Source organism: Nomascus leucogenys, chromosome 3 (genome assembly GCF_006542625.1).
Source record: "Nomascus leucogenys isolate Asia chromosome 3, Asia_NLE_v1, whole genome shotgun sequence".
Lineage (NCBI taxonomy): Eukaryota > Metazoa > Chordata > Mammalia > Primates > Hylobatidae > Nomascus > Nomascus leucogenys.
In genome coordinates, this window is record NC_044383.1 from 47,979,040 (window position 1) to 47,993,556 (window position 14,517).

The following is a 14,517-nucleotide window of genomic DNA, read 5'->3' on the forward strand; positions in this document are numbered from 1 at the left end:
TGCTGTGCAGAAGCTCTTTAGTTTAATGAGATCCCATTTGTCAATTTTGCCTTTTGTTGCCATTGCTTTTGGTGTTTTAGACATGAAGTCCTTGCCCACGCCTATGTCCTGAATGGTATTGCCTAGGTTTTCTTGTAGGATTTTTTTTTTTTTTTTTTTTTTTGAGACGGAGTCTCGCTCTGTCGCCAGGTTGGAGTGCAGTGGCGCAATCTCGGCTCACTGCAAGCTCCGCCTCTCGGGTTCACGCCATTCTCCTGCCTCAGCCTCTCCGAGTAGCTGGGACTACAGGTGCCCGCCACCACGCCCGGCTAATTTTTTGTATTTTTCGTAGAGACAGGGTTTCACCGTGGTCTCGAGCTCCTGACCTTGTGATCCGCCCGCCTTGGCCTCCCAAAGTGCTGGGATTACAAGCGTGAGCCACCGCGCCCGGCCTCTTGTAGGATTTTAATGGTTTTAGGTCTAACATATAAGTCTTTAATCCATCTTGAATTAATTTTTGTATAAGGTGTAAGGAAGGGATCCAGTTTCAGCTTTCTACATATGGCTAGCCAGTTTTCCCAGCACCATTTATTAAATAGGGAATCCTTTCCCCATTTCTTGTTTTTGTCAGGTTTGTCAAAGATCAGATAGTTGTAGCTATGCGGCATCATTTCTGAGGGCTCTGTTCTGTTCCATTGATCTATGTCTCTGTTGTGGTACCAGTACCATTAGTGCAGCATACATATCTTGTTAAATGAAATAAATCAGTTGAAGAATATGCATTCCATATTATTATTTTTATTTAGAAATAATTATTTGTATGCATGTATGTGTGCAGGATGGAGTGGTGATGGTTAAAAGCATGGAAAAAAGTCTTGAAGTGTACATATCAGACTGTATATATCATCTGGTGGTTAAATTGAGGGAAAGGAATAAGGAATACCTTTTTTATTTAAAAATCTTATTCCTAAAAAACTGAATTACTTTTGAGTAAAAAAAATTAGCAAATTAGGTAGTATGTTAACTTTCTAGATACACTAAGAAAATAATGGCTCTTTTCAATGTCAAGTATTAATGAAAGGCAATTTTAAGGCAATCTTAGCACTTTATGTGTTAAGAAAAACTGTATTGAAGCATAAGGACAAATAACAACCATCAGCCTAATGGATATTGCATGTAAACCATGAATTCTGTTTTGTTAGGAGTGTGCAAAATAATGTTTTATTTCCCAGAAATATAGCTTCTCTGCTATGCTGCAGAGAAGGATAGGGCCAGATGGCACAGTTATCATTTTTCTGTTAGACCGCTTGACCCAGCAGTATACTTTCTCCGACCTCTCCTTATTGAAATTACTTTTGTTCATTGCAGAAGTAATCTTCACCCTGGAAACAGACCTAGTTGTGGTGTCCGTGTCAGAATACTGACATACTGACTGTGATAATCCGTTTGCGGCCTTACCTCACTCCTCGTTTGATAGTTTATAAGCTCACAGATGCTGGACCGGAATTCAGTCCATAAAATTAAGACATTCCATTTGACAGGGCCAAATCTAAACTGCTGAAGCAAGAACACTAAAGCATGAAGTGGTGTCTTAAAAAGTAACTAGGGTCATTTAACCCACAATAAAAATCAACCTGGTTTCAAATGAAGATTTTTACATGCTGTAACAATTTCTTAGGAAAAAAAGGCTGTAATTATGAGAATATAAAACCAAATGAGAATGGCAAATAAAATAATATAGAATGAGTAGTTCTATATTATTAGGAGCTCTGCTATTTTGTTTTATGCCCAGTTGACAGGAGAAAAGAATATTTTCATCGAACAACTGAATGAATTTAAAGATGATATAATCACCTAGAAAAATGACATTAAAAGCAGTCTTGAAAATGATCATTATAGAAATGATATCTTTGTAATTATTGCATACATTGACTAATATTCATTATTAAATCTTGATGGTTCTAGGCTTGGATAAAATTCCATTAGGATGAATGTATCCCTGGGGGGTTGATATTTGAAGAGACTGAGCTGTTTGGTAGCTTACTCCTTGCTTATTTTTTTTCTTATTGTTTCTACTTTTCAGACCCACTATGAAAATGGAGAATATATTATCAGGCAAGGTGCAAGAGGGGACACCTTCTTTATCATCAGCAAAGGAACGGTAAGCTTTGGTGGCACAAGACAGTGATGCACTAGGGGAGCCTGGGGTTGGTTAGTAACTCCAGTAGGAACACATGCAGAGTCTTGTGCTACATGAGTTTGTTCCATTTTTTGACACAGAGAGGTATTAGAGAATGGATCTTACAAAAAATGATGTAGGAGGGAAAAAATGTAATTTTGAAGACCAGTAAGTAGCCTACTTGCTAATAATCATAATATTAGATGACACTGATATATTTGTGTGAATAGAAAGATCTCCATAATTAAAATAATATAATAAAAAAGAAAATACCGCTGGGTGTGGTGGCTCATGCCTATAACCTCAGCACCTTGGGAGGCCAAGGCAGGTGGATCACTCGAGCTAAGGAGTTCAAGACCAGCTTGGGCAACATGCCAAAACCTCATCTATACAAAAAATAGAAAAAATTAGCTGGGCATGTTGGTGCATGCCTGTCATCCCAGCTACTTTGGAGGCTGAGACAGGAGGATTGCTTGAGCCCAGGAGGCAGAGGTTGCAGTGAGCCAAGATGGTGCCACTGCACTTCAGCCTGGGTAATAGAGCAAGACTTTGCCTCCAAAAAAAAGAGAAAGAAAGTACTTAGGTCACTTACAAAATTCATCTAGTCATTAGAAGCAGTAACATTGCTGTAATGAAACATCTGGGCTTTGAAATCAGATGGCCTAAATTTTAATCCTGTTATGAAACTTAGTCATTTTAATGCCCTTAGGCAAGTTGCTGAATACTCTGAGGATGATAAAGATAGATATATGTTAATGTTTTAAGTTATTTTCATAAAGAAATATTGATACTAAAAACTACTAAAATTGATAAATTATAAAGGAAGGGGTAAAAATGGGGTAGACAAGGGTTATGAATGAAAAATCATACTTTATTTCTAAAACTTAATTTTTCAACAATATGAATTTATTTATATCTTAAAACTAAGAAATTGAGTGAATTGGAAAATAGAATTTCTTTTAGATTAATGCTATACTATTATATTACTAAAATACCTTAAATTTATTTCCACAGTAAAGCTAATCATTTTTGTGTTTGTGTCATTACATGGTAACCTATGATTTAAACTTATGTTTCTTTATTATGTATCATTACAAGGAATTCCTATCTCTGTATGTACTAAGTATAGAAAGAGATGGAGAAGGAAATGCGAATAGAAAGGAATTGATATGCCAGTTTCCATTTTTATAATTATCACTTTATAAATGAAGCATATTTATTTCCTCTAATTTAACAAAATGACTGACTGTAACTTATAGCTCATATATAGAGAGATTTACAGAGCTACAGTGAATAGAATGCAGTGGAAGATTATAAGTATTGTTGAATTACAATTTAGATAATTCTCCTTGGACTACTTTTGGATCAAGTGTATGCATATGTCAATATTTACACCAGTGGCATGTCACACAAAAATGAAGAAAACAATATTTATATTTTTATTATTCCTATTCTTTTGACTGATCTCTGAATGCCTGGGATAGAAGTAGAAGTCAAGGCTGACTTCTTAAAAGGTATCATGAAATGACATGTCTGACCACGGTTATAGTTAAAATTATATCTTGTATTTTCCAATGTTAGAAGATAAGAAAATTTTAATATTTTGTAGTTTATGTGATAGATTGTTAGAGCTTATCATTTATTGTCTTATTGTTTAGATTGACTAAAGAATCAGGGTAAATTGAAAATCACCATGGATGTAAATTATTCAAAAAGTTGCACAGGGAATTTGTCCTGACATTCTAGATTTGTTTTTTCTTTACTACATTGCTAATTCTTCACTATGATGCAATGATGTGTTTATCCTTTGAGATGGATTTCTGACAGTCTTTTGTTACCACCCTGTTAGTGCAAATTTTACTGCCTAAAAGTAGTGCTTTGTAACCAGTTTCAGCTGAAGACAGGTGCATTAGTCATGCCTTTTTATAAGTTTCGTAATAAGTATAAGTAGAAAAACAGTGTAGAAATTACACTACAGGAACCAATTCACTTGGCAATATTTCAGAGCACTCTGGGGATTCTGGGAGGGAAGTAACACTAATATATTAGACTCTCGACACATTCAAGATCTTTTACTTTAAACCAGACATAAATTTCTACTAACTTACTTTTTTAGGTCACACAAGTTAGCTGCTATGATTCTTAGTTATGTAAATTACATAATAATTGTATTAATTTTATTCATTCTAATACTAATATACTAACAATATTAATTATATTAGTTCTAATTCTAACATATTAAAATCATTAAGAATATGTCACCATATACAATAATTAGAATATATTAAGTCTTAAGAAGCAGAAGGTGAGGTCAGCATACTTAATGGCAAAGAGCAGGAAAGACAGGTGAATAATAAGAGAGTAGACTCAGTTGAGCAGGCAAATAAGTTGTAGAACTGGAATTTTCTACAATTATATGTTATATGTTTTGTTTTAGGTGTATAGATGTCAACTTGTTTTCGCATGCATTTAAAAAATGTATAAAGGATAACCTTGGCCAAGATCTGTTTCTTGCTACCACCAAACTGGCTTTTTCTTAGAAAATGCTGTGAGATAGAGAGACACAACAGGGGCTGCCAAGCTACAAATGGAATTCCCCTTGTTCAGTTCCACTTATTTAAGTGTAAAACAATTTTTATTCTTCCATTAAGCACATTCACACAAAGAGAGAAGCATTATAAAATAAGCTTTGCAGTACTTGTTTTTCCCCCATTAAGCCTGTGCAATCTGATTTTTTTAAAACCTGAGGCAGAATGCTTGCAGTGATGATAGTGATGATGGCTAAAATACCTGGTGCTGCCTCAAGTAGAAGCTCAGTTAGTTCTCTATACTTCAATCACTCCATTCCAGTTGCCTGGAAACGTGACTTACTTCTCCAACAGTGAACTATAAAGCACCAAAGGTTCCTGCATATGTCCCTGCAGTTGTGTCACATCACAAAATGAACTATCTCTTTATAAATAAATCAAACCAAAATTGAACAGGATGGGTAAGCAAAGTTGCAGAGTTCTAATAATAGCTCAAATGCATTTTGATTTTTCTGATTCCATTCAACATACCTTGTTTCCCATCATTAGAAAAAAATGTGATTCAAAAATTCTTGTCTATCAAATGGCATTTAAAATCACATGGCTTTGCTTCATAAAATTAACAAGTATTTAAACATGCCAAGTAAACATGTTGCCTTAACACAATGCTCAGTGTTTTTTAATATAAAAAGTGTTCTGTTATGGAAATTTTATTTGCATATGTATACATATGTTTATGTATACATTATGGTGAAACCTCTGAGAAACTTTTTTTTAATATCAAGAACAAGATAAAGATATGCGTTATTACCAATTTTGTTTAGTGTGGTACTAGACATCCCAAATACTACAGTAAGTTAAGAAAAATAATTAATATTTGGAAAAAGAGAAACAGTAATTATTTAGACATGATATGTTTTTAGTTTCTTTTAGGATTTTATGTAGACATATATATTATTAAAATTAATAAGAGTTTAGCAAAATCAGCATTTTCAGTATATTTTTCTTTATTTATGGAACCATTCTATATCTCTACACAACCCAAAATAATAGCTATTATTCACAGTTGCTATCTAAACTAAAATTATCTAACTTAACTTTAATGTTAATTTCTCAGTAGTAGTAGCCACATCGCAATAGCTACTAGTAGTGGCTGTATTGGACATTATAGAACTGGATATTTTATTATAAATGAATATTGAAAAAGCCATATCATTCAACATATTGTACCATATTAACAGTCTAAAGAAAAAAAATCACATTATCATGCCAAATGATGCAGTGAAAGGGTGTGACAAGTGTAACATCCATTCATAATAAAAATTCTCAGCAAACTGAGAATATAAGAGAACGTTCTTGCCCTGATAAGTGGTATCTATAACATGCCTACAGTTAACATACTTAAGGTGAGAAACAGAGCAATCAGTAAATGAAAGTAACTGACAACAAAAGGAAAGTCTTTTCAACAAATGGTGATGGAACTGTTGGTAATCCATGGACCAAAACAGGGGAACCTTGACCTGGACTTTATACCTTATATAAAAATTAAATGAAAATTGGTAATAGATTTAAAAGTAAAACATAAAGCTATAAAACTTTCAAGAGAAATGTATGACTTGCGATTAGATAGGAAGAGTTCCTAGGCATGACACCACCAGCACAATCCATAAAGAAAAATGATAAATTGGGCTTTATCAAATTTAGAAACTTTTGTTCTGTGAAAAACACTGTTCAGAGAATGGAAAGACAAATTACTAACGGGGAAAATTATTTGAAAAGTACACGTCTGGTAAGGGGCTTATATTGATCCTATCCTTTATTGATCCTATAAAAAACACCTCAAAATCAACAAAAAACACCAAAGTACCCACTTTAAAAAAAAAATGAATGAATGACTTGAGCACATCAGCAAAGAAGATTCACAAATGGCAAATATGCACATGAAGAGGTGTTCATAATGATTAGTCATTAGAAAAGTGCATATTGAAATTCTGAGATACTACTGCATACTTAATGGAATGGCTAAATCTAAAAACAAAAATTAACAATATCAAGTGCTAGTGAGGATGCAGAGCAACTGGTATTCTCAATCCCTGCTCCTGGGAATGCAAAATGGTAAAGCCATTCTGGAAAACAATTTGCAGTTTCTCATAAAGTTAAATAAACATTTACCGTATGACACAGCAATTACTCTTTGTGATATTTATTCTAGAGAAATGAAAATATAGCTCACACAAAAAACTCTGCATCGGTGTTTGTAGCATCTCTATTCATAATTGCCAAAACTAGAAATAAACAAATTGTGTTACAGTCATTCAGTGAAATATTAGTCAGCAATAAAAAACATAAACTATTGAATCTTGCAACAACTTCAATGAATCTTAAAGGTCTAATGCTGAGTAAGAAAAATAAAGGTCTGAAAAAGTTAAATATTGTATTATTTCATTTATATGGCATTCTCAAAAAGATAAAATTAGTTTGATGCAGAACAGACTATAGGGGTGAGGAATGAGAAGGGTATGACTATAAATACATAGCATGAAAGAGTTTCTGGAGGTGATGAAATTGTTCTGTATCTAATTGTTCTGGGAATTAGACAAAGCTATCCATGTGTTTAAGTTCATACAACTATATTCCAAAAAAGAAGTAAATTTTACTATATGATAGAAGTAAATTTTACTATATGATAACTTAAAAATTCAAATACATTTCTAAATACTGTAACGTGTAACTAAAATATGTTTTTAAAATACCATTTCAAAAATCAAGTATGTAGGCATATCTATAACAAGAAAATGTTTAAGTCTTTTAAGAAGAAAATTTTATTTAAAATATTATAATGAAGAGCAAAACACCAACATGGCAGAACATCCAAAAGAAAGAGAAACATATTGGGAGTTACTATAGTAGATATCAAGACCTATTATAACATTCAGGTAATGGAAAAAAAATGTGGACTTAATTTGACTGAAAACCAGACAAATATGTCAGTGTAAGAATGGTGAACCCAGATAAAGATCCATGGTAATCTGGAAACTTGATTTAGGATGGCATGGACACTACAGATATCACAACAATTGGTTATGCATAGGGACATAAATAAAATTGGATCCCTAGCTCACACCATACATAATGCCAGTTTCAGATGTAAATGTGAAAAGAAAATTTAGGAAAAAATTAAAAGATAATTGGGATAATACTTCCATTATCTTGGGATAAGAAAGCATTTCTTGAATAAGCTATTTTAAAATGCAAACGATAAAATATAACATGGTTAAGTGTAATTACCTTAAAATTAATACATGTGTTCAACAAGACACCATAAAGATGGTTTAGACAAACCATAGTCTTGTGAATGAACAACAACAAAAATAAAGATAATCAGTCCAATAGAAAAATAGGCAAAAAGCATGATCAGGCACATAATCAAAAGAAGCACAAGTGGCTCAAAAAATAAGATGATAAAATCTCCCACCTCTATTAATAATAAGGGAAATGCCATCTAATACCTACCTTTCTGGAAAAAAATCAAAGTCTGACAATATTAAGTATTGATAACAATATAACATAATATAATATGCATTTTTCACCCATTGATGGTAGGTATGTAAGATTGTACCAAGAGTGAGTTAATACCTAGTAAAATGGAAGATGCATATACTTAATAACCTTGTTCTTTATTCATAAACATTGGCCCTAGTGAACTCTTACCCATGGACACTAGAACACATGTATAAGAATGTTCACAGTAACACAGTTAATAGCACCATAAAAACAAAGTATAACAAAAATAAAACTGGAAGCAACCCACATTTATATCTACAGAATTAGTAAATTGCATAATATTCATATAATGGAATACTGTTTAAACAAAGAAAATAAATCTTAGCTTTTATATGAACATGGGTGAATCAAAACCTCAAGAATAAGGGCCCAGTAACCTTTATTTTAGATCAGACTCCCTACTGAAGATTCCACATCTATAAAAGCCTCGTCAGCATACAAATTAGTGTCTCTGTGATACAGCTTAGTGGTAAGTAAAAGTGTTAAAAACTGAATTTCCATGGTTTTGAAACACTGTGTGGAGGAGTAATCAAATGGATCAGTGGAGAATAATAATTGAATTTCCTCCACCTTACACAGACCTTCTTAATACTTATAAAAATTCTGGCCTTTGACATCTAATCTCTAGATTCAGAAACCTTGAAGCATAGTATTATTAAATGTGTTTAAGTGTTGAGCATTATCTCAAGAAATTAGTTTTTTTACTTCATCACATTTTCCAGGTAGTGAATTTTAACTATTTAACCTTTCTGGATGACACATAGACAGTTTTATGAATGTTAATAGAGCTTGAGGGAGAAGTGAATTAACACAAAGGTACAAGTTACTCTGTTTTTGTTTTCATTCAAGCAACAAAAAACATTATCACTTGCCTTCTGTTAAGTCACAAGTCTTGTGTGTTCTAGGCTATCTATCTTGTTAGTAATGACACATTCTGTTAAAACAATTTACAAGTATTTATTGTGTGCTTATTATAATTTGTGGAGAATGCCAAAGAAATACAACTTTCTTTTAAGGGCACTTTATTTATTATAGTAAAGAAGGGCCTATATGTAATTTATCTATCTTTAGAAATAGAAATCCTACCAAATGAAGCATGTGGATTATGAGGGATATAGTCAGTTACAGCCACACAAGAAATCTTTATGAAAATGTGGTGTGTCTTCAGATGGAAGCTGGATTCTTCTCAGGGAAAGGGATAGGCTTATCCTAGAGAAACTAGGATATGCATGTGGAGGCATTTAGAAGGATGTTCATTTCAGCAGCAAGAAAGAAAGAAAGAAAAAAAAAATTGAAACAATATAATTGCCAATTTATAAGATATAGGTAAGTAAATATATTTACATAAAGAAATAAAACTCATACATTAAAATGAATGAAATAGATTTATACCTAAGAGCATGGAATAATTAAAACCACCTTAAGAGAAAAAAGTAAGTTGCAGAATGATGAACACTACTTATGTTATTAATATATTTTAAAAATACATATACATAAACACATAAAAAAATGGACAGAATGCTCACCAAGTTCATTATAGTGGTTGCTTCATAAAGGCAGGAAAATTAGAATGGAGATGAGGAATTAGATCAAATTTACTAGTAATGCATTATTTCTTTAAAATAACTTGAAAGGATAACAAAATATTTGGAGGTAAGCTCTTGTGGTTTTCCTGGGAATTTATGATATTGTTCTTTGGTCCTTTTAGTGGTAATTTAAATGCTTTTTCTTTATAAAAATAAGAAAAGAAACAAGAAATGGAATTAACTTCATTAATTAGTGTTCCTTTGTCCATTGTGGATAAGCAGTGGATTTAAACTTTCATTGTTTCTCTTTGCAGGTAAATGTCACTCGTGAAGACTCACCAAGTGAAGACCCAGTCTTTCTTAGAACTTTAGGAAAAGGAGACTGGTTTGGAGAGAAAGCCTTGCAGGGGTAAGTAGATCACATGTTATACAGGTTTTTGTTTGAGTGCTACATAAATTTCTGTCTGAAATTTTGAGCTCCTAGCACAATAGGCTTTTTATTTAGTGCTTATCCCAGTGTCATATATGGACCCTTGATGATAAATAAATTTTTATTTATTTTCAGCTGGACTTGGAATCTGTTTGAATAGGTTGTGGAATAAATTCCTTAATTTCCAATAAATCAGTGTTACATTAATTGGAAACATTTTCAGGTTTGTGTCCTTAATTGCAATCTCTATAACAACTTCAAAGAGAAGAATTCCATGCTAAACTTTGTGCAATGATTTTACTCAGAATCATTAAGATGGTTGGTTGAAATTTTGGAAATCCCTAAACCTGTTTGTACAAACAATTTTTACGGGATCTTTGGGGTGTCAATTTCCTGGCTGGAAACCTGTGGCTGGTGGCGCCTTTGCCCGAGTTTTGCTCGGGCCCACTGGGCTCATTATGCCCACTTGGCCTGGCAGGTTGTACTCAGTTCACACTACCGATCTGGTTCTCACACCTTCAAGGGAGACTGCAAGTCAGGCGTGAAGTGGCAAGGGGCATGTGAGCGAGCGTGGGGTCCGGCCACTGCACAGGCAAACAAACTGGCTGCTGCCGTGAGGTGGGCAGCTCCAGGTGCTGGCATGGGCTCTTTGTAAGGCTGTGGCCAGACCAGGCACACCACAAGCAGCTTCCCTGGCTGGCACCAGGGAATGTGGTCGTGCCTGGAAGCTTAGAGACACCAGGAACTGCATAGCCCCAAAGCGGGAGTCACAGCCCTGACTCGGGGAGCTCCCAGGTCTGGGCCCCCCAAAAGGCTACAGCTCTTCTCTCCTTGTCTTCATCTGCAATGTGGCAAGCAAGGGACACGTTTCAGCCCTGTTTGTATTACAACTCTTTTAGCCTCACCATTCAGTGGTTCCCAATTTCTTGACTCATGACCAGGAAGAATGTGGTACGCAGACAAATGGAGGTTGAACAAGACAAAGAGGAGCTTTAGTGAACACTAGAATAGCTCAGAGAAAACCTGCAGTGGGCAGCCCCTCTCCATAGCCAAGGTGTCCCAATGAGTGTTCAGCTCTAAGCAGAGTGGGTAGTTTCTGTCTGTAGTCAGGTCGTCCCAATGAGTGTTCAGTTCTCAACAGAGAGGGTAGCTCCTCTCCGCAGCTGGTCGTCCCATCATCTGCAGCTGTCAGCAGAGAGGAGGCCCTAGAGTGGGTAGCTCCTCTCTGCAGCTGGTCATCCCAGTATCTGCTCTGCTCTGGTTAAGCCTGGGGCTTTTATGGGCCTCAGAGGGGCGGAAGTACATGCTGATTGGTTCATGAGCGGCAATAGGCAGGTCCAGAAAAGGCACTGCAAGTTCCCACTCTGGTCCATGGGACTGGCAGCCTGGCCTCCAGCCTTCAGGCCCTCCCTGGTCTGAAGGTGAGGCCTTAATGGGGATCCACCCCCCTTCTGCCCAGAAACCTGTCTGCCTCCTGCTGCCATTCATGGCACCCAGGCTGTAGCCAGGGGCACCTGCAGGCCAGCACCAAGCTGCCCTCAGCCCACCATTGGATTCCCTCCTATGCTCATTGGCACCCAAAGCCCAGAGGGGGGTGAGTTGGCAGGGGACTGGCATGTCAGCATTGCCCTGAGCATGTGCACACCTGGCCGGGCTGTGACAGCGTCTGGGCTCAGTCCCAACTTTCCTCGAAAATCAGAATAGGCGCCAAAAACAGAGAGAAGCCAGGCAGTGGGAGCAGGCACTTCTGATCCTGTGAGGGCCAGGGGGCCCTTCCCAGACCCCTAAGAGTGCAGAAATGCCTGGGTCTAGCTGCCTCCAAAGAGCAGGGATCTTGTCAGCTCCTAGTCCCCCAACAGCTCAGGGGAGGCCCGGGTCCATGGTCATGACTTCGGGCAGCTGTAGCTGCACCCAGGAGAAAAGGGCTCCTGCTTCCCCCTGCCTGCCCACGACTTGGGTGGCTGTAGCCCTGCCCTGGAAGACAGGGTTCCTGCTTGCTCCCAGCCCCAGGAGCACAGGGATGCCTGGGCCCATAGTCGTGGCTTAGGCAGCTGCAGTGGTACCCAGGGAGCTCCCATCCCAACTCGGAAGGGGTGGGGGTCCCGCCTGTCCCTGGCTCCTGCTGGCTCCACGGGTGTGCAGACCTGGCCATACCTCCCTGCTGCAGCCAGTGTGATGACAGCAGCAGCTCCAGATGGCCTGCCACTGCCATCACAATGATCAGAAGGCAGTGAAGCATTTCCAGCGTTCACTTGTAGGTTGTAATTGTCATCACTCTTATGGTGGTAGAGATAGAAGAGTAGGTGGAGGTAATGTACATCTGGATTGACTATGGGATAGGCCGTGAAGGCTAGACTAGTAGAGGTGTACTTCTGTGAGACTGATACTCTATTTTTAAACTAAGACATCAAGAAGCAAGCACTTGGGGGTTCTTCTCATGTATTATGGAGGAAAAACTGAGTTAACTTTTTACCATGCATTTTACAGAATGCATGATAAACATATTTGGGTATCCTACTCTCATTTTCCAATAAGCAGTATATCTCAGTTATCATTAAATATAGATAAGCCTTTTCAACACTCAGTGCTGTATGTATATACACTACTTGAATAAGCAACAACCGATGAACATTTATTTTTCTATCAAATTTCGGGTGCAGGAGTGTCTCCTAGGGAGGGACAGCAATAGGACATAATTTACTCCTAGCATATGGGAACAGTCAGTTTTGTTTTCATTTCAAATTGTGCCTTCATTTAAAAAATTACATTATGAGCCTTTTGCTTCAAAGTACTTCTAAGAAGTAATTCAGGAAGTTATTGTTTTTTAAGCCACAATCAGATGACAGGTTTTATTTTCTTTCTGACTATTTCACAGCTTAATAAGTGAGATAAAGATATTCTGATAAATCATCTTACTTAGGCTATATTACCTTATGAAAATTCAGAAGTAACTACCCTCAACTTTCCTTTTTTCTCCTACTGAGTTCATTTTATCCTTATCTGATGAACATGTAGTTGCCATTAGATTTTTTTCAATGTCGAAGTTGGAAAAAATAGTATGTTTGGTGTAGATATACAGAAGAGTGAAATAAACATTACCTTTCTAGTATAAATGTATCATCTGTATCTTAATCTTGCTTTCCTTTGATTATTAAATGTGACATTTTATAGAAATCAGGTGGCATTTTTTAGAAAGACGCCACCTGATTTCATTGGTCCAAGATTAAATACCTCTGTGGAAAACAGTGTTATTTCCAACGGAACCAAAGAACCAGAAATATTTACAAACACTGAGGTCACAAGTAGAATGCCAGAAAATAAGGCCCCACCCTTTCTCTTCACATCCACCCCTTACCCCCATTTCACTCACATCTCTTTCTTACGCTCTTATTCTCACTTTCTCTCTATGGAACCTGGTTTTATTAGTCTACTCTAAGTGCTCTCTTAAATGTCACCAGAGATTTGCTAGTTACCTCATGAAATGGTCTTTTTATTTTTTTCTTCATTTGACTTCACTTCTCAGCCATGATTTTACATTGTTGACCACCCCTTCTTTCTTTAAATTCTCCACCCTTTGGGACCATTTAAATTATTGGCACTCTTTAGAATTTATTTCATTTCCTAAAATTTGCTAATATTATGTCCTCAACTGTATTTCATACACCTTGGTAAGCTTCTCCAGATGTGTGATTGCATAATACCTCAATGAAAAGAAGTCCCAAATATTTATATTCTTATTTGAACCCAGTGTCTGGCACTTATCAAATACCCACATATTTTTTGAACAAATGAATGAGTGAATGAATGAATAGATGAACAAATGAACCTCTCGAATGATGTCCAATCTTAAAGTCCCTTCTGCCGTTGATCACATTCGACTTGAATTTGCCTGGCAGTGGATAGGGGTTATGAGCTCGCTTGACCATAGGGGGCAGGCTAGCGATGTAAATGACTACAATAGGCTAGTAAAACAGGTGGCAAACTGGAAAGCCTTATGTGATGAGGACAGAAATTACTGAACTCCAGCTTGCTGCTGATCTGTAAGAATGTGACCTTGGCTTTTTAAGAAAAGCAGAAAAAAACCTAGATTTTAAAAATATGAAATGTGATTTTGTAATCTGATTTTTTAAAAAAGCTCTGTAAACCAACAAACCATTTCTGCAAACTGTTTGGTGTGTGGATGCCATTTTGTGATTTCTGTCACTCAGATATGCCTCTTTAAAAGCTGTCCTTTGCTTCAAATGATGGAAGCCTATTAACCCATCTTGATTATTTTCTTGTTTTGATTTTTTGACATTTTATCATTTTGAT

At 36.3% G+C, this 14,517-nt stretch overlaps 1 protein-coding gene across 2 annotated transcripts in view; it reads left to right on the plus strand.

Annotated features, from left to right (window-relative positions):
* The window catches only part of PRKG1 (protein kinase cGMP-dependent 1), a 1,320,572-nt gene that overhangs the window by 1,078,243 nt on the left and 227,812 nt on the right, over positions 1 to 14,517 (plus strand). For both annotated transcript variants that reach the window (XM_003255150.4, XM_003255149.3), the window contains exons 6-7: positions 2,063 to 2,140; positions 10,091 to 10,185. In XM_003255150.4, coding sequence (XP_003255198.1) covers positions 2,063 to 2,140; positions 10,091 to 10,185 — 173 coding nt within the window. The remainder of the gene's footprint in view (positions 1 to 2,062; positions 2,141 to 10,090; positions 10,186 to 14,517) is intronic.